The 18,884-nt window shown below is 36.2% G+C and overlaps 2 protein-coding genes and 1 non-coding gene across 3 annotated transcripts; 2 read left to right on the forward strand and 1 right to left on the reverse strand.

The window, feature by feature from the left end:
• The first annotated feature begins 344 nt into the window (after window positions 1–344).
• Window positions 345–5,050, forward strand: LOC133869576 (derlin-2.2). The gene is made up of 6 exons (XM_062306615.1): window positions 345–606; window positions 1,092–1,191; window positions 2,222–2,436; window positions 2,678–2,761; window positions 4,256–4,309; window positions 4,632–5,050. Exons 1-6 carry the CDS (start codon window positions 508–510, stop codon window positions 4,812–4,814), a joined length of 735 nt encoding a protein of 244 aa, XP_062162599.1. The 5' UTR covers window positions 345–507; the 3' UTR covers window positions 4,815–5,050.
• A 2,486-nt stretch (window positions 5,051–7,536) lies between these two features.
• On the reverse strand, window positions 7,537–13,493 carry LOC133868536 (tobamovirus multiplication protein 1). Its single transcript, XM_062305455.1, has 11 exons — window positions 13,140–13,493; window positions 12,407–12,497; window positions 12,258–12,310; window positions 12,037–12,129; window positions 11,851–11,922; window positions 10,366–10,438; window positions 10,161–10,206; window positions 9,943–10,006; window positions 9,264–9,317; window positions 8,317–8,394; window positions 7,537–8,222 (listed from the first exon to the last, which is right to left on the reverse strand). The coding sequence occupies exons 1-11, from the start codon at window positions 13,290–13,292 to the stop codon at window positions 8,130–8,132; spliced, it is 870 nt and encodes a 289-aa protein (XP_062161439.1). The 5' UTR covers window positions 13,293–13,493; the 3' UTR covers window positions 7,537–8,129.
• Window positions 13,494–18,747: 5,254 nt separating this feature from the next.
• TRNAW-CCA (transfer RNA tryptophan (anticodon CCA)) lies at window positions 18,748–18,819 on the forward strand. Its single transcript has one exon. It is a non-coding gene; the product is annotated as a tRNA-Trp (tRNA).
• The last annotated feature ends 65 nt before the right edge of the window (window positions 18,820–18,884 follow it).

Raw genomic sequence — 18,884 nt, forward strand, 5'->3', positions numbered from 1 at the left:
AATTTAGTTTTATATATATATATAGAGGTAATGCAGTTGCGGTTGATATCTGCATTCTCTAAAATCGTTATTCGTATCTGCATGTGAAGATAATGAATAATAATTAAGTGTAAATAGTGGATGCAGACGGTTATTATCTGCTTCCCGTATTTTTACCTTTAGATTCAATTGTGTTTACACTTGTGCCAGGAATGGGCCGCGTGCAAATTACGGGCCTAGTACCAACAAATAGATACCAGGTTGATCAAAGCAGGTGATTGGTCCGTGAATTGCACGCGCTCTCTGATTCGCCGGCGCTTGTCATGCTTATTGGATTGCCACGATAGAAGAGTCCAAAAGCTGTCTCAGATTCGCTTGGATTTACCTTCGTTTTCTCTGTGATTTACCTTCGTTTTCTCTGTGTACCCAAATTCCAGAACCCAGAGCTCCTAGTTACATTGCGTACTCATAATTTGAGAACATTTAATTCAGAAATTGTGATCAGAAACTGAGGGGAAAGATATTAGAATGGCTCAGGCAGTGGAGGAATGGTACAAGCAGATGCCTATCATCACCCGCTCGTATCTCACAGCCGTTATTGTCACCACCGTCGGTTGCTCTCTAGACGTATGTGCCTCTCTCTCTCTCTCTAAGCTTTCTCGTTCTAGGAAGGTGCTAATGTCATCTGGGTCAATAGGTTTTAACTTTTGTTTTGTGGGGTAGGACTTTGTGGGTTTTCTGATTTGGGCTAATGGGGTTGTTTGGTTTGGTTGGATTTGAACTGGGTTTGGTTTAAATTTGGGAAATCTTTTGGGTTCTCTTTGGTTCTCATTTTGGTTATTTTTCTTTTTTTCGTCTTGTAGTGCTTATGATGATCTGAATGGTTAACTGGGAGTTGTGTAAATGATAGGTTTTCTTTTTGTGCCACTGGGTATGATTGGTTTAGGTTGATTTCAAATGGATTTGTTTAATTCCGGTAAATTGGGCTTTCCTTCTCAAATGTGAATCGGATCCTTTTTACTCCTGTTCTTTTATATGTTAGGAAGCAAAGCTGGAAGTTTGATAGGTTAAGCAACTGATTCTTATTTTGACATAAAATTGAAATTTTGCAGATAATATCACCTTATAAGTTGTACTTGAACCCTATGCTAGTGGTCAAGCAATATGAGTTCTGGCGTCTCATCACCAACTTCTTATACTTCCGGAAAATGGGTAATTTTTTCAGTTTTAGTATTTAAAGATTCCTATTGATTGGTAGTTGAAATGGTTTTTAGCTGGATTCTGATTTTTAACTCTTAACGTACCAAAATTTGTCTCGGCTGGTTCAAATGTTTGGTCTGTGTGGTTTGGTTGTATTTTTGTTCGGTCTATGGTTTCGTTAACAATTTAATATGATGATGAAGCTGTAGAGGGTCTATAGAGAAGAAATCTTGATGAAAATTGGTAGTGGGAGGGTCCAGAGGGCTTTCTTCTAACAAATTTTTGGAAAGAATTTTTATTAGTTGAACTTGTTTCCCCTATTATGGTAGCGAAACATCATTGCCTTTGTCTCTAATGTGTTTGTTTTTTACAACTTGACTCAGATGACACAAACATTTAACGGTAATCACATGAAGTATGTAGCATGCATTGGGTATTTATCTACCTATCTTTCATTCTATCCACATGAACTCACACAAACAGACATGTGAATTTGCAATTGGATAACTACATTGGGTCGTGGCAATATTTTTTTTTTTTTGAGTGCGATCATCAAACAAGTTTAACCTAAGAAGAATATTTTAATTCAGTCCTCTCTGTGTGGCACATTATGTTGTGGATTGTTGCTTATTGTTGGAGTCTCCTATCCTTACTCAGTGTGTTCCTCATTTTTTTATGTTCTCTTTTACAACATTCTGTATATGTTTTTTCATTAGAAATGGGAGGAATATATGGGCAAAGTGGCAATTTCGTTTCAAAAATATCTAACACTGGATTAGCAACAAATTGGCATCAGAGGTTTTATTGCGCACCATGTAGCCTGTTGAAATCAAGTATTCTGCACATTTTGACATGATGGCTTCTTGCCACGTGGCACCCTATTCACTTTCCCCAATGATCTCCCTGAACACAATAGTTCAAGGAACTAATGAATTATGTTTCTGTTTACTGCTGTTCATTCTTGTTGCATGTATTGTAATCAGATCATATTGTCCTGATGTTATACCAATTTCTATAACATGTTTTTAACTTGGTAATGCAGACTTGGACTTTATGTTTCACATGTTCTTTCTTGCTCGATACTGCAAGCTCCTTGAAGAGAACTCGTTCAGGGGAAGGACGGCTGATTTCTTTTACATGCTTTTATTTGGTGCCACTGTTTTAACTGGAATTGTTCTTATTGGGGGGATGATACCTTACTTGTCGGAGTCGTTTGCAAAAATTATATTCCTCAGCAATTCATTGACCTTCATGATGGTTAGTTCCTTTCTTTCTGTTTTAAATGTAGCTACTCATAACTCCCATACAATAGGAATACCATCACAATCGTAGTACAATGGAGAAAAGCAAAAAAAATCAATAAAATTCTGTTAAAACAAGTTATTATTGCAATCATCTGCTTTCTTCCTGCTTCAATAGGTTTAGTGATTCTGATCTCGATTGAGTCAATAAGGATTGTACTTTTGCAAAAAGATTGTTACTTTTTCCTATTTTACAGGTCTATGTGTGGAGCAAGCAAAATCCTTTCATACATATGAGTTTCTTGGGCCTTTTTACTTTCACAGCAGCTTATCTACCCTGGGTGAGTAAGCTTTGATGACTTCTCATGTTATCTTGTTGAAAGTTATAATTTCTTTGTTCTTTGTTCCTTTTTTTTTTTTTTTTTTTTTTTTTTTTTTTTTATATATAATTTAATTTAATTTAATTTTATAAGTAAATCAAGTCTTATTGAGAACGTAAAGCGTCTCTAAGTACACCGAAAGTATACAAAATGAATCACCTAACTAGAAAGAAAAAAACGAACTAGGAAATCGACATAATTAAGCGACGGTGGGGACAAAAAAGCCACCGTCCAAAGATACAAAGTACAAAAAAAGGATGCTAAAATATTCTCCATGGAACTCTCCAAGTCCTCGAAACATCTATTATTTTTTTCTTTCCAAACACCAAAAAAGGCTGATCGGCGATTCAGCACCATCTTCCAAATCGTAGCACTTCTCGGCCTTGCAGATTTTCACCAACAAGCAAACAAGTAGATAACTCTTTTAGGCATAACCCAAGACATGCCAAATCAAGAAAAGAGAGCATTCCACAGAGCAAAAGCCACATCGCAGTGAAGAAGAAGATGGTCCACTGATTTCCCATTTCTCTTGCACAAGCAGCATCTGTCCACTATAATAATGTATCTTCTTGAGATTATCCACTGTAAGGATCTTTCCTATACCACGCAAAAAAAACTACCCTAAAAGGAGCCTGGGTTTGCCACACTCTTTCATGGGAAGTGACTACCTTTAGAGCAAGCCAAGAAGCTAAAGAAGGACTTGACCTTGAACATGCCTCTTTTGGAAGAAACCTTCCAAAACCTATCTTCACGACCTCTACTCACAATGACTGAGTGCAACACTTGGAAGAAAGAAGCAAAGACATCTACTTCCCAATCATGTGCTTCTCTAATAAAGCTCACGTTCCATTGAGGGGAACTGCCTAAAAGCTCCATATTATTCGCAACAGAGGCATCCTTCGCACAAGCAATACAAAATAGGACAGGAAAAGCTTTCTTTAAAACCGTATCCCTGCACGACAGATCATGCCAAAATTGTCCTAGCCCCATTCCCCACCTCAAATCTCGCAAAACCTAAGAATGTCTCCCACTCTTTCCTGATGTTCTTCCACAACCTTACCCCAAAGGCACCTACAGGCTCTAGGGAGCACCATCCACGCCACAAACTGTCAAACTTAGAGTCCACTGCAATTCTCCTCTAAGCATCTCTCTCAATCCCATACTGCCATAGTCATTCACCTAATAGAGTGCTGTTGAACATCACCAAGTTCCTGATTTGGATGCTATTGGAAGTTATAATTAAATTGGTTTGGATGCTATTTATTTTTATTGCCCCGTGCGGACTTGAACCGTAGAAGAACCGTAGACCTTCTCAGTAAAGCAGATCAGACTGATCACTATCAAAATGATATGAATTGTTTCAAAGACCAAGCATGCTTTTTATTTTTTTATTTTTTGGATTGGGCTCTTTCATTAGCTATAATTTGTAATGCCCATTCCTTGTTTTCCCTGCAGGTTCTTTTGGGATTCTCTATCCTTGTTGGCGCTAGTGCCTGGGTAGATCTACTGGTGAGAATCTGCACCATAGTTGAAATATCAAATTCTTATTTTGGCCCTAGCCTGCTAGAACTAAGAAAAATGCAGCAAAACCTTGCCTTTACTATATAACATGAACTACTACATGGCTAGTTCCTTTGGTAATTTTATTCTGCTCTCCTGAATGAATGCCCGACATAACGGGAGAAAGCCGAGGTGAATGAACAAGAGTCAATTTTGTATAGGATGGATAGGACCACCTGGGCATATTTTCTTTCAATGTATAGAACCCTCTATATTTTTTTCCCCTCTTATGGCTCTTCCATGTCCAACTTTTTCCTTGTTCTGTTTTCAGGGAATGATTGCTGGCCATGCCTACTATTTTCTTGAAGATGTGTATCCACGAATGACAGCTCGCCGGCCTCTAAAGACTCCGTCGTTTATCAAAGCAATATTTGCTGATGAGCCTGTTGTGGTGGCACGGCCTGTGAATGTGCCATTTGCTCCACCACCTGCAGAGGACGTTGCCCAAGATTAATCAGGATCACTGGGAAAACTGGACTTGTGGGGGCTAACCCTCGGTGTATTTATCTGGAATTGGAAATAGCGAGCATCAACAGGAAAATTGTCGGCCCTGTAATATATATATATTATTGAAGAATATTTTGATATGCTAATTGCTTTTTTGTGCATTTTTATTTGATTTAAGGTTTAGCAAACGCATACGATGAAAGGTTTTACTGAAATTGCAGAAATTTGTCTTGTTTCTTTGCCTTTTTTGATAGTTATAGCAATCTTTATTTGGTTTCTGGTTTTTTGGTCTTTCTTAGTCTGTTCCCTGGGAAAAAATTACAAGGAAGAAGTTGCAAACTCAAATAATTTGTAGATTTTCTCTCTCTCTCTCTCTCTCTCTCCCCTCCTCCCTCCCTCCCCAATTAGCTACAGTGGAACAGTAGCAAAGCCAATATATATATATATATATATATTTAGAAAACTTTTATTTTTAATATTTCGGCATTTTGCAATGTCAGGGTCTCATGTCTTAAAATTTTGCAATATCAACCCTACTATTAGGGTTTTGGGTTAAATCATACGGAATACATGTAAAATGTACCTTCCTATAAAATTGATAAAAATACAAAATTGTCCTTAATTAAACAAATGTTTTTATGTATATATATATGGGATAATTGCACCGTTGGTCCTTGTGGTATACCATAATTATTTTTCACTCCCTATGGTTTAAAAAGTTCATGGGAGGTCCTCGTGATATGCAATAATTACAAATTGATCCCTGGCGTCAAATTCTGTTAAAATTTTTAACAGATTCCGTCAAATGCCACGTCAGCGCCACGTGTCGCCAATAAGTCTACCGTAATAATAAAATATAAATTTATTAAAAAATAAATAAAAATACTTATTTTTTTATAAAAAAAATTCAAAAAAAATTCAAAAAAAAAAAACAAGCTGAAGGGGTGGCCCAGCCACTAGGGGTGGCGGCGCGCCACCCCCGGCCACTGGGGTGGCCGCGCGCCACCCCAGGTGGCCTCTGGGGGTGGCCTGGCCACCCCCTTTCCCCATTTTTGTTTTTTTCTTTTTTTTTTTAAAAAAAAAATAAGTATTTTTTATTTATTTTTTAATAAATTTATATTATTTTATTAAAATTAGACATGTCAGCGCCACGTGTCACCAATCAGATGACGACACGTGGCGCTGACGTGGCATTTGACGGAATCTGTTAAAAATTTTAACAGAATTTGACTTCAGGGATCGATTTGTAATTATTGCATATCAGAAGGACCTCCCATGAACTTTTTAAACCATAGGGAGTGAAAAATAATTATGGTATACCACAGGGACCAACGGTGCAATTATCCTTATATATATATAAAAATCTATGCCCACAGTTGGCCTAGTTTTATACTGTGGGTCTAGTTCCCCCCACCTCTTGGTTTTTTTTTTTTTTTTTTTTTTTTTTTTTTTTTTGTAAAAAAAAAAGATCACCCAGCTTTGCCTCTCTCCCCTACAACATTAACACAACGACACAAGTTTGGTGGTGGTGAGCATGACATGATAGGTTTTTTAGCTTTGCGCGGAGGTTCAGGCTATTATCGAGTGGGGCGGCCTTGGGACAACGACGAGTGGTGAGCCGTGGAGTGTATGTTAGATTGTTAGGGATGAATGGCGGCGAGCTGTAGAGTGTATGTTAGGGATGAACGGAGCTTCAATGGTGATTGGTGAGCTTAAGACGAGCAATAAGATGTAAAGGGAAAAAAAAATACAAAGAGACCATTGCAGTTCGGGTTTGAGAAAGATCAAAAGGTAGCAAGCACGAGTGTTTTTTGCTTCATGCGCTGGTTTGGGCAGTGGCGGCAAGAACTCGTTTCTAATGAGCACAATATAGTTTGATAGGAACATTGTTTGGTAAAAATTAGAAAAAAACTTATCTCTAATTACTAAATAATTAACAAATTTCAATGTCCCCCCCTAAATTCGAAAAATTTGCGATGTATGGTTATAATCTTTCAGCTCCTTTCAATAAGTCAAACTGTTTATTAGCATAAACGATTAACATGTAAAACTGTCCGTTATACCAAAAAAAAAAGAGAGAAAAAAATCAACTATGCCCTTAAATAAAACTAGTTAAAAAGTAGAAAAATAAAGAAAAAAGAATATAAAAGCATAAAGAAAACGACCCGCCATATGGCTGTGGGTCAGTGAAGACCCATGGCCACACCGCGAGTGTTTTTTTTTCAATATATATATATATTTAAATAAAAAGGATATTTTGGTCGATTCCTCACAATTTAACAAAAAAATCCTAACATAAGGAGTAATTGAATGGGACCGAAAGATTATAACCCCATATTGCAAAATTTTAAGTTTATGGAAAGACATTGAATATTGATAGGCAGTTCAGGAGAAATATTTCCCTTCAAAATTATGAGACAAATATCTCAAATGCTCATCGATGAGACCTATATGGGGTACACTCCACCTCCACTAAATTGTTTTTTTTTTTTTTTGGGGGGGGATGCTAATAAGGATCCCTTACAATTAGCTATCCGAATTGCATGTAATTCGAGCAGAGGACCCACAAAGGGTTGCAAAACCCGCTTGCCCGGGATGCGAGACTCTGCAACTCCCCTTTCTGTGAAACTGCCCACAATTTGGACAGCCAATTATAGAAAATTCCGATCGAGGGGCTGCTGTTCAATAACTTCCAGCTAACAAAAACAAACAAATAGAAAGAAAGAAACTTCAGAATAAGAGGTGCCTTTTAGAATCGTATAACTGAAAACTTACCATATAGAGCATAAGCTAGGAACAAATCCAGTAACAAGTATACAATATAGAAAGTTCATTCACTTCTAACCTCACTGGTGGCTCAAATGTATAACTCTTTACATAAATACCTAAAAGCAACTACAAATATCATGTGATATGTTATTTGGTGGGACCAAAAAACATATCATCTCTAAAAATTATTCAACACAAACCAATATTTAATCCTAACCACATACTGAGGTGAGACCTAAGACATTTAAGGTTACAAAAAAACTTCCATTTTTCCATATGTTGACCAATTACCACAAGAAGTTCTTGAAGTCACATAGCCCGAAGAATTGAAGAAATTAATTCAAATGCTACCCTCCAACAAGCTGCAAACAGCATGTAATATACATGAAAAAAGAAAGAATCGCCGGCGTAATGAGCCAACCAGAATGCTACATCTGGATTTTCTTTTTCTTGGCTCTCCTCCTGCTGAACTCCAGTAGGATCTAACTCCCAAACTAAGAAAAATCTTTTTTTGACGGGAAAAAAGAACACCAAGATCCAAGATGCACCATGGTCAACGGATGGGGTGATATTGGGCTGATATTCTCTTGGGAGGCAACTTACGCAGGATGTAAAGGACTAGAGCTGAAGGCAGGATCTCAACCAACTGTGATTAGAACAGCAAAAATTTCAAGACTTATTTAGAGTGAGAGAGAATATTTATATATAAGGTTTTCAAAATAACAAGCTTAGTATAATACCATGTAGTAGATCAAGTTCAAAACGGGATGATCCAAAACATCAAGTGAAGCATCTGAATCAAAAGCAGATAAAACAACCTGCATTTTGTGAATTAAGTTAGAAAAGCATCCACAAATCCAATGTATGCTTAAGAAAGCAGCAAGACTTAAAAAAAAAATATATAAACAAAGTCACATAGGGGTGTACTCTTTTCACTAAAACAAAGAATTATGATGTAAATGTCTTGAGCTCATACAGAATTGGATCAAAAGTTCAGGGGTCGACTAGAAATCCTCCTGTATTGACATCCTACTGTCGATAGTCGATAGGTTATAAACACATTTCTCAATGGGAAATTATATTTACACTTTTTGTACACAACAACTACACTCACACAATACACATTGGGGTGGGGCTCAGTCTGGGCCCCACCCCAATGTGTCTTGTGTGAGTGTAGTTGTTGTGAGGGTGATGTGTAAGTATCATTTCCCTTTCTCAATTGCCAACCGTTAAAAACAAAATTGAAAGCTGGTCTTATAGCTGTCACATCAGCATAAAGAAGCCACGTGTGTCTCTAGAAACATTAGGGAACAATTACAGTGGATGCACCTTCATTAAGGTTTTCCAATTTGTGGAAAATTGACTACCTCATCTGTGGGGTGTTGTGTGTGTGAACTTGGAAGAAGAGGGTGTGGAAATTTAGCTGATATCCTTTTTTTAATTTTATTTTCTTTTCTCCCTTTATTCAAGACCAGATCGAATAGAAATATTCAAATTGTTAAATTTCCTAGAGATAATATCCAAAAAGTAGTAGCTGCTAATGATGCACAGCATGTTGTGCTATAGTATGCATAAAAGGAGCAGAAAGGGTGGTAATTTTGTAAGAACTACAATTTCAAATAAATTTCTACAAGCCTTGCGAGGAAAAAAAAAAAAAAACCCACTTCAAAAATAGTTTGAAGCTTACCACAAAGCATCTTATGAGAAAGCAGGTGAAACATACAGCTGTAACAGATCCAACCTGCACAAAAAGCACAATTTTCACATCAATAGAAACTATGTGTGAAAGACTGTCCTCTCTATCTCTCTCTTCTTCATCTTTTTTTTTTTTTTTTGGGGGGGGGGGGGGGGGGAGTTGGGAGAGGTTCGTTTTAGTTTAGAATCCTGACTTGTGATCCATAGGAACATTCACAATGATATACTCATTAATCTGCATTTTATAATTACTAGGATTTGAAAGAAAAAAAAGTCTCACAATGAAACTTAAGGATTTACTTTGTTGGCAAGGATGACTAGACAACACACCTTAACCAGATAATTCAATCATTTCTCACACAAGCTTTGACAAAGCAGCAGCATCTTGCACTTGGAAGGTTTTTAGTCAATCAAGCTTTTATACAAGTGCTGTTCCATACTAGATATAAGAATACATGACCACTGCCCCAATTAAATGGGAATTAAGTCATGCGGATCCATTTAGAGCCCTAATTTGGTAATGTTCAGTTTCTCCAATATATGCCAATAAGAGATCCTGGTAACTAACATACATATATCATACCCAGAGATAAAGGCAAACGTTTCACTGTAACAAATCTAGCAATCAAGTTCAAAATCCATTAGACAAACTATAATGGGAAGTCACAGACCTCATGGAGTTTCTTCCGTCTTCCTTTCGATTCAATAGGAAAGCGTCTCAACATGAAAAATAATCTGGAAGCATTTTATATGTCAATCTACCAAGAGAAATTGTAGAAATAAAACCCCAAAAACAGACATTAAATACAAACAAGTAGTAAGAATTGAGACAATTCCATATAAACTGAAGAGTAAATAATATAAAGATCGCTGAACAGTGAACACTCACCTTCCTCCATATAGCAAGAAACCTACTGCAGCTATAATTGACACCACTGGGAGAAAAAATATGTAATAAAATAAGCACCAATGATCAGATGAAAAAAGCAATACTCAGAATGTAGAATATGTATTGTGAGATGGAAAATGAAGTTTCAATCTCTAGGAAAATGGACCGTATAAAAGTTGTAGCATAATTAGATACAAAGCCTAACCTGCAATAAATATCTTTCCGATGAATTCTACAACGCTGTTGTCATCGATCCAAAGGTATATCCAAATGCCAAACTGGTACCAAAACCTCACTTTGTTTCAGTTCTTAAAATCTTGAAAGTTAAATTACATTTATGAAGGGCCCTTAAGGCCTTGGGTAGGGCTGTTTATGGTAGGATGGCATGCATTCCATGGCCAAAAGAAAGATTTGTATTTCAATCCTATGAAATTCAGTGTCCAGAAAATGGGTTAAGAATTTCACTTGAGAGCTCGTAACTAAGAAACTGACCATCTCATTACTCCTAAAACCTTTACCCAAATCCTTCACCCCTACTTTTTCCTTATTTTAAAAGGAAAAATACTCCAAGGGTCCTTGAAGTTTCATCTTATCAAATCACTCCTTACGGTTTAAAACTTATCAAATCACTCCCTATGTTCCCCTTCCATTAATTTTTTTAACGGCACGTGACCATTAGGCTACATAGTGTCTAATAAAATGAAGACATGTGTCCAGATCATCCAGTCAGCTAGCTTACATAAGAAACATGTCACGCAAGACACACAACATCCTTGACATGTAAGTTAGAACTTAAAAATTGGTCACATCAACCAGGATTTTTTTTTCTTTTTTGATTTTTTAAATAAGCTATATCGTGGGAGGAGGTGGCCGCACGACCTTCCCCTCTGTTGTAGGAGGGGCATGGCCGCACGACCATCCCCTCTCATAGCAGAGGGTTCTGGTGATGATGTGGCAAATTTTTAATTTATGGCCAACATGTCAATAACATAGTGGATCTAGTGTGGCGTGTGCCTGATGTAAGCTAGCTGAATGGGTGGTCTAGACACGTGCCTTCTTTTTGTTGGACATGACATGGCATGTTGGCTACTCGTCCCTCATCACCGTTAAAAAGTTAACATAATTAAAATGGAGGGAGTTATTTGATAACGGTGTGAACCTTAAGAGAGTGATTTGATAAGTTTTAAACCTTAAGGATCGATTTGATAAAAGGTGAAACCTCAGGGACCATTGGAGCATTTTTACCTATTTTGAAAGAACAGAGAAGATTCAAACTAACATGGGGTCGAGAAGATCAGCAAAACAGGAAAAACTGGAAGGTGAGCCAGCCTACCCATGTATGACATGGCATGAGCTTCATCAGCAAGAATGTGTTTGTTGATATAGGGCAGAAGGACCCCTTTTTTCCTGAAGAAAATTAAACCGTGCTAGCACAAGTACCCACAAACAAAAAACTGACTAAACAATAGGCGACATCTATGACAGACCCCCACCCCCATAAAAAAATAAAAAATAAAAAGAAAGAAAAATTAAATAGCTGTCATCTTGAGAACTACATGTAATGAAACATGGCACTAACTGAAATGCTTCAAAGATGATATTTTGGCAGCAGATTTTAGCAATTAGCTAACTAGTAAGTGCATTTATAATGCAACTGCAGCAGCATAAGAAAGTGTGACATGGATCATACCTGTACAGCATATATCCAAGCATTAACTGAAATATAGACAAGCCTAAGCTTCTCGCTCGGTAAACTTCTTGCCTGTCCATTAATAGTGTCGAAAAGGTTAATATTTCCCCACCTGCACAAGTTCTACATCTTGTCGAAGTGCGGAACTGGCCTTACACTCTGATAATAGCAAGAAAATTTACTTGCCTGGTGATAAATCTCAGCCCAAAAAAGGACAAGGAGTGTGTACGTAGTGAAAAATAGAAGACCTGGAAGATCCAATAACACTAAAACTAGAACCTGGTTCAAGGTGCAGCAGCTCAGTGTCAGTATACTGTTGATACTTGGAACTAACAATGTCACGTTACATGGTTAGGCTAGAAATTAAAATTCCAAAATGACATTGCTCGAAACGTCAACAAACTAACCTTTGGATGCAAGAAAAATACTTGTGTGTGAAATCCGAACACAATTGCGCGTACTGCAACATAAGAAAGGCATAACCAAAGAATGAAATTAGACCCAAATGACAAAGTATACTCAAGACTCCGAATATCACCAAAACTTAAAATATCACCTCCATTCACAATGAAGTTCATAAGATGGAAAACTTTCTGAGTTGTCCAACCATATTCAGGCACTCTCATCTCAATCCTTATCAATTGAATCTGCACATAACCACATATACACAACCTCCTCAGGAATTCCCTAGAATACTTCAACGAGTTTGCTTATCTTTTTTTTTTTTCTTCTAGTAATCATTTCAAGTTGAAATAATCCAAAGCCGGACGTAACTTGGAGAAATCCGAAAAACAATGAAAAAATTGAGAAGAGTGTAATGAGCTGTAAATACTTATTCACCATAATCGGAAACGTTTCAGACAATCAAGTTATTCAACAAAATCTAATAATAACCGAAAACAACACATGCTTATGTCTCCAAGAACAGGTTGAAATCTTTTGAAACAATTAAGGAATTTCACCACTTTTTTCCCACATCTAAATAGCCCGTCATAATGTCACTACCTTAGACACCCAAAAAATGTTAGTGATTCTTACAAATGAAAATGCCCAAAAACCACACATCCACAATAGCACCCAATCTATCACTTTCTCAATCCCAACCCCACCAACAACAACAAAAACAGTACCCAAATACAAAGAAAATCAGATACAGCTATTCTATTCCTAAAGGCAAAGACCCAGATACTAGAATCACAAAACACTAAATCTTACAAGAAAAAAGTGAATACTATATCTATATAGATGAAGTTCTAGCGAGAGAGAGAAAGAGAGGGAGAGTGAGGGACCAGAGCGACGGAGGAGACAAGGGCGTAAAGGGCGCAGAGAGTGTAGAAGATCCCGTCCTGCCACCGGTTGGACTCGTTGATCTCGTCCCACCAGCTGGAAACGAGAGCTTCCATGTCCGCCATGGGCGCCAAGCTCAGTGGCATTCTCGTCATTCCGCTCTCAGCTGCCCCGCGAAGAGCTTCCGCACACACAAAAGTCAAATAATACTTTCAGAGAAGCCCAAGCTCAAATTCACAGAGAGAGAGAGAGAGAGAGAGAGAGAAGGCTCTCCCGTCTACCAGACGGTCTTCGTGAGGAGAGAGAGTGACAGACGGGTCGAGCTTTTTTGGGAGCCTTTTGGTTTGGTCGTTCTCACCTAAGCTTCTACGGGTGTCAGATGGCCAAGTGGTCGTGTTACTACGTAGTACGTCTACCACATTACGGTTCTTACCTTTGCTTCCGTCTTTAATTATTGGATTTCATTATTAATTGGACGATATATATATATATATATATATATTTTTAAATAAAGCATTTTATATATTATATTTTTAATTCACCATGTTAACCTAATTATTTTAACTAATTCTTAATTTTTTTTATTAAGCATTGATTCAACGGTTGGTTTTAAAATGGACACAAAATAGTTGTTATAATAATTATAAAATAAAGATATAGTTTTTTTTTCCAGAATTACTCACTTTTTAAAATATAAATATATTTATCTATTAAAATCTTAATTAAGTTATTACATTTATTATTTTTTATCTGCTTAAAATTTAAGATAAAAAGTAATTTAACATTCTCTATTTAAAAAAGATTATATTTGTTATAAGTACACGTCAGCTGTAGACTAATTAAAAAAAAAAGAAAAAAGCAAAGAAAAAGCTAATATTGACCAATTTAAATGAAATGCTATATCCTTTGACTTTGGTTTGGTCTAAAACTTATCCTGCTTTTTTAACAAATGCTTCTTTCCGTCGTACTCCGGGGACGAAACTACGCTGCCCTAAAATATTAATCCAATGAAAATACAACGTCAAATATGGTGTGCACGATAATTTTCTTTGGATAAGGGGGGCACGATACTATGACTCGTATCCACGCAAAAATAAAAATAAATCAATAAAATCATGAAAGCTCTCTCTAAATCATGAAAAAGAAGAAGAACAAGCCTCTATTCATATAATTTGTGAATCTTTTAAATTTGAAGGGGATTTTTATCCTTTCGTAGGAAGTGGAAGTCATTATAAAGGAACGAGAGCTGATATACATAGGACGGTTTGTCAGCCTCTTTTTATTAAAAAAAACAAATTTTAATACAAATGGTCCGTCCCCTAGCAGATCATTTCCCTAAAGGGATAGCTTGAGGTTTTTAACCATCCAAAATTTTCTTAAAATTTATAATTTTTTTTTTCCCCCAAAAAAAATTTTGTTTATAAGTTTCGGCACGCATATAAAAAATCTTGATTTTGCCTTTGACTATAATTAGAAACCTTTGCATCAACAATAAACTCTAATCTGATGGAATTCCTTACTATTTAAGATTATGATATTTCCTCGTATTCTTACAATCGAATAATAAGATTGCGAGAGGTTATCCGAAAAACTGTTGCTCAGACAAAGAGCCATCTAAGGCCTCTTGTAACCTCTTACGATTCCCAACATACACGTGGACGATGGATTATCAAGAAATCTAAATTTTTATAGTTAGATGGGGGCTTGGAGGGCTAAAAAGAACAAGAAAAGTTGTTTATAATAGTCTAGCGGCTTTCTTTTCTTCTTATAGTTGATTGGTGAAAATTTCATAATTTCATTATATGATTTGATTTGTTTTATTATTACTGGACTTTCCCTCCTCCCAAATAAGTATAAAGGTTAAATAATCGGATATGCACTCATAATATGCCATTTGAAAAGACAGGTCCCTTGGGCGGCAAAGAAATTTGAGTCGACTTAAATTATAGGAAGATTTTAAGGGTGATACGTACCGAGGGCTATGATAGTCACGTGCTGCACGTGAGAAGATGCCGTAGGAGATTCTTCCGCTTGGGTCCCACTGACAACTGATGCGTTACAGGAGTACTACTGTCACAGGAAGGTGACGCGAAGTTTCTGCCTTCAATGACGTGGCCTGGGCGGCTAGTCGGTGTTGGTACGTGGGACGGACGGATGCAGCGTTATGAATAAAACCTGTCTTATTTTCTCTTTGAAAATATATACTTTTTCGGTGTAAAAATTAAAAAAATGTATATGATGCAATCGATATACAAAAAAATTACAAAAACAAAATTTTTAACGGAATTTAATTAAAGAGAGCGATTTGTAAATTAGGCTAACCACATTAATTTCTTAATTAATTTTAATACTACAAGGATTAATGTGTAATTTAGGTCAACCACAAAAATCAATAGTACACTTTTTCCTTACTTTTACAGTAAGTTATTTATATATTACTGTTTACGTTGTATTTATTATGTTTTACATAATTTGCGAACTTGACACGAAATTAGCATATTATAATTAAATCATCCAATTTATATAATCTTATACTCATGGGTCAACACAACTAAATCTTGACACTCAAAATAAGAACTGACACTGTTTGACAAAACCTACGAACTTAACACGAAATAAACAGGTTATGATTGAGGTGCCTGACACTAATTAAATGGGTCGAATTATATGATTAACTTATATAATTTTATATTCATGCATTGATATGACTCGAACTCGATACGCGAACATAAACTACAACCCCTAACTGTCATGTGACAGTCCACATGTACGTTATTTACTACGTTTATAAGCTCATGTAACAGCCCACATGACTTATCTCGTCACCCACTAAAATATGAACTATCATATAATTATGACAATCTGGGTAACATTTATTTTCATAAAATATAAACCGTAAAAAAAAAAAAAAAAAAAAAAAAAAAAAAAAAAAAAAAAGGTTAAATATCCCAGAGGTACCTGAGTTTTACGTATTTTTAAATTTAGTACCTCAGTTTCATTTCATATCATAAGTAGTACCTGAATTTGGAAGAAAAAAACCCTAGGTAGTACCTGTCAGATTTTTCGTCCAAATTTCAACTTCTCGCCAGCGGTTGATACGTGGCACCACATAAAAAAAATTTAAAAATTAAAAATTACAAAATAAAAAAAATGATTAAAATTAAAAAAAAAAAAAGAAAAAAAAAAGAAAAAAAAAAAGAGGGGTGGCTGAGCCACCCCCCTTGGCCACCATGGGGGTGGCCTATGGGGTGGTTCGGCCACCCCACAGTTGAAAAAAAAAAAATAAATAAATAAAAAAAATTGAAGGGTTTTGGCCCTAGGGGGTGGCCGAACCACCCCCTAGGGCCAAAACCCTTCAAATTTTTTTTTATTTTTTTTTATTTTTTCAATTGTGGGGTGGCCAAAATGGGGGTGGCCGGCCACCCCCATGGTGGCCAAGGGGGGTGGCTCAGCCACCCCTCTTCTTTTTTTTTTTTTTTTTTTTTTTTTTTAATTTTTATAATTTTTTTAATTTTTTAATTTTTTTTTTTTATGTGGTGCCACGTGTCAACTTCAGCGTTTGACACGTGGCGAGAAGTTGAAATTTGGACGAGAAATCTGACAGGTACTACCTAGGGTTTTTTTCTTCCAAATTCAGGTACTACCTGTGATACGAAATGAAACTGAGGTACTAAATTTAAAAACATGTAAAACTCAGGTACCTCTGAGGTATTTAACCCAAAAATAAAAAAAAAAAGAAAATTTATAATGAATTATAACAAAAATTGTTATGCACAGTTGTTTTATATAGAACCCATGACAAAGAGGATTAGAAGGTACGTAGGGAGGTGGATAAATAATGGTAAGATGTCTGTTTCTTCTGTCTTAATCGTTGATACACCAAAAAACAAAAAGATTGAAGCCTTTAATCCAATACCACCTCCTGTCTTTTTCAACTTTCATGTCAAATCAACTTTACATAAGCTTAAGAGATAATCAAGTGGACAATTTGCATACCTAATCGATTTCTCAGCATGAATGGATGAGTCTAACAGTGGAAAGTAACACATTTTTACTTTTAGACGTATCATGCCTAGTTTGAGACAATTTGAAATTTAGAATGACAGATGAATTTACTATTCCTTTTATCCCTCTCGCCTTTTCTTTTCAAAACAATAACTTAATTAACAAACAACTAGAAAACAAAAAGTACTCAAAACACAAAATTTATTTGAACAATGATATAATCAGGGACGGAGCCAGAAATTCTTATGGGCAGGGGTCAATGGCCGAAATTTTTTTTTGGGTAGGGGCCAAGTAAGCTAAAATTTTTTTTTTACCTTAAATTTTTTAATTTTTTAGATTATTTTTTTTTTCTCATCTTTAAATTTTTTTTTACGAAATTTGGGGGGGGGGGGCCATAGCCCCTGCCAGTCCCCCCCTCCCTCCGTCCCTGGGCATAATATGTGTGAAAAGTATCATACGTTGTAATTAGAGATATTTAAAATTACTTATAAAATTGCAGTCTCATTTACCAAGAAATTTATGTAGAACTTGATACTTATAAGCACACAATCCACTCACCCGATATATATTTTCTCGTCAGAATCTTTTTCACTCAAATCTTCGGCGTCCTTCTCATGACCCATGGCATGCAGTGACTCCGATATCATTTGTCAATACCTAGAAAAAAAACTTTAGTCACATATATAAATTACTATGAATTATAGCATGTTTAAAATTGTAATGAAAAATAGAGCTTTTATGTTTTTTAAAAAAGCTTAATTTTATCTAATCAGAGGACAAGTGAAGCTTCTAAAATCAGTTATATCCTCGACCCCGAGCGCAAAGTTGTCCAAGTCCAACGTTGTGCGGTTCGTGAGAGAGTCTGCATGCTGCAGCTCTTTGGACCATCCATTCAACGGGCTAATATTTCAAGCCAAGTTGAGATGCCGGTGCCGGTGGTAGCATCAACATAATTTTTTCCAGAAGCCCTATAAATCCAGTAGCCGCCTTTTGCCATTCAACAGCCACTGTTTTGCCAAGGTTGAGTAAGGTGGGAGATTGATCGAGCAAGGGGTGATATTCTCCCATTTTTAAAGGAGGTTCCCGCTTGGAGGGAAGTCGCTTCCGCCATTGTATGTCTGCTTGCTTCGCATTAAAAATGGTTTTCGTATACTTTTTGTTTCCCGTGAAGAAAAGAAAATTGAAATTCCATATGATCCCCAAAAAAGTGGTGCAAGTTAATTTGTTTGCAGGGTACAATTTTTAAATATTGGATCTTCCATAAATAAAATTATTATCTATAAATCTAAAAAATTCAGAGAAGCAATTAGTACTCACTTTCCTATTTGCTTCCCACTAAAATATATTTATTATTTAAGGCAAAAACTCACTCCTCTTTTTTTCTTTTAAATCTTTTTAGAGAAATGCTAAAAAACATCCCTTCATCCCCCCTTCATGCCCCCTTTTCATTAAACAAATTGATTTTAATGAAAATGGAGGATGAGAGGGGGATGAGGGGTGCATGTGTAGCACCCCTCATCTTTTTAAAGCTTCTTGACCAGAAACTACTAAAACAAATTATTATATTTTACTATTTATATTAAGACGTTTAGATACTGATCAAAGGGATCCGTGGCGCAATGGTAGCGCGTCTGACTCCAGATCAGAAGGTTGCGTGTTCGATTCACGTCGGGTTCAAATCCTTTTAGCGATATAATCCTTTTTTCCTTTTTAATTTATTTATTTTACTTTCTCCATCACTC

The sequence above is a fragment of the Alnus glutinosa genome, chromosome 5 (assembly GCF_958979055.1).
Source record: "Alnus glutinosa chromosome 5, dhAlnGlut1.1, whole genome shotgun sequence".
Classification (NCBI taxonomy): domain Eukaryota; kingdom Viridiplantae; phylum Streptophyta; class Magnoliopsida; order Fagales; family Betulaceae; genus Alnus; species Alnus glutinosa.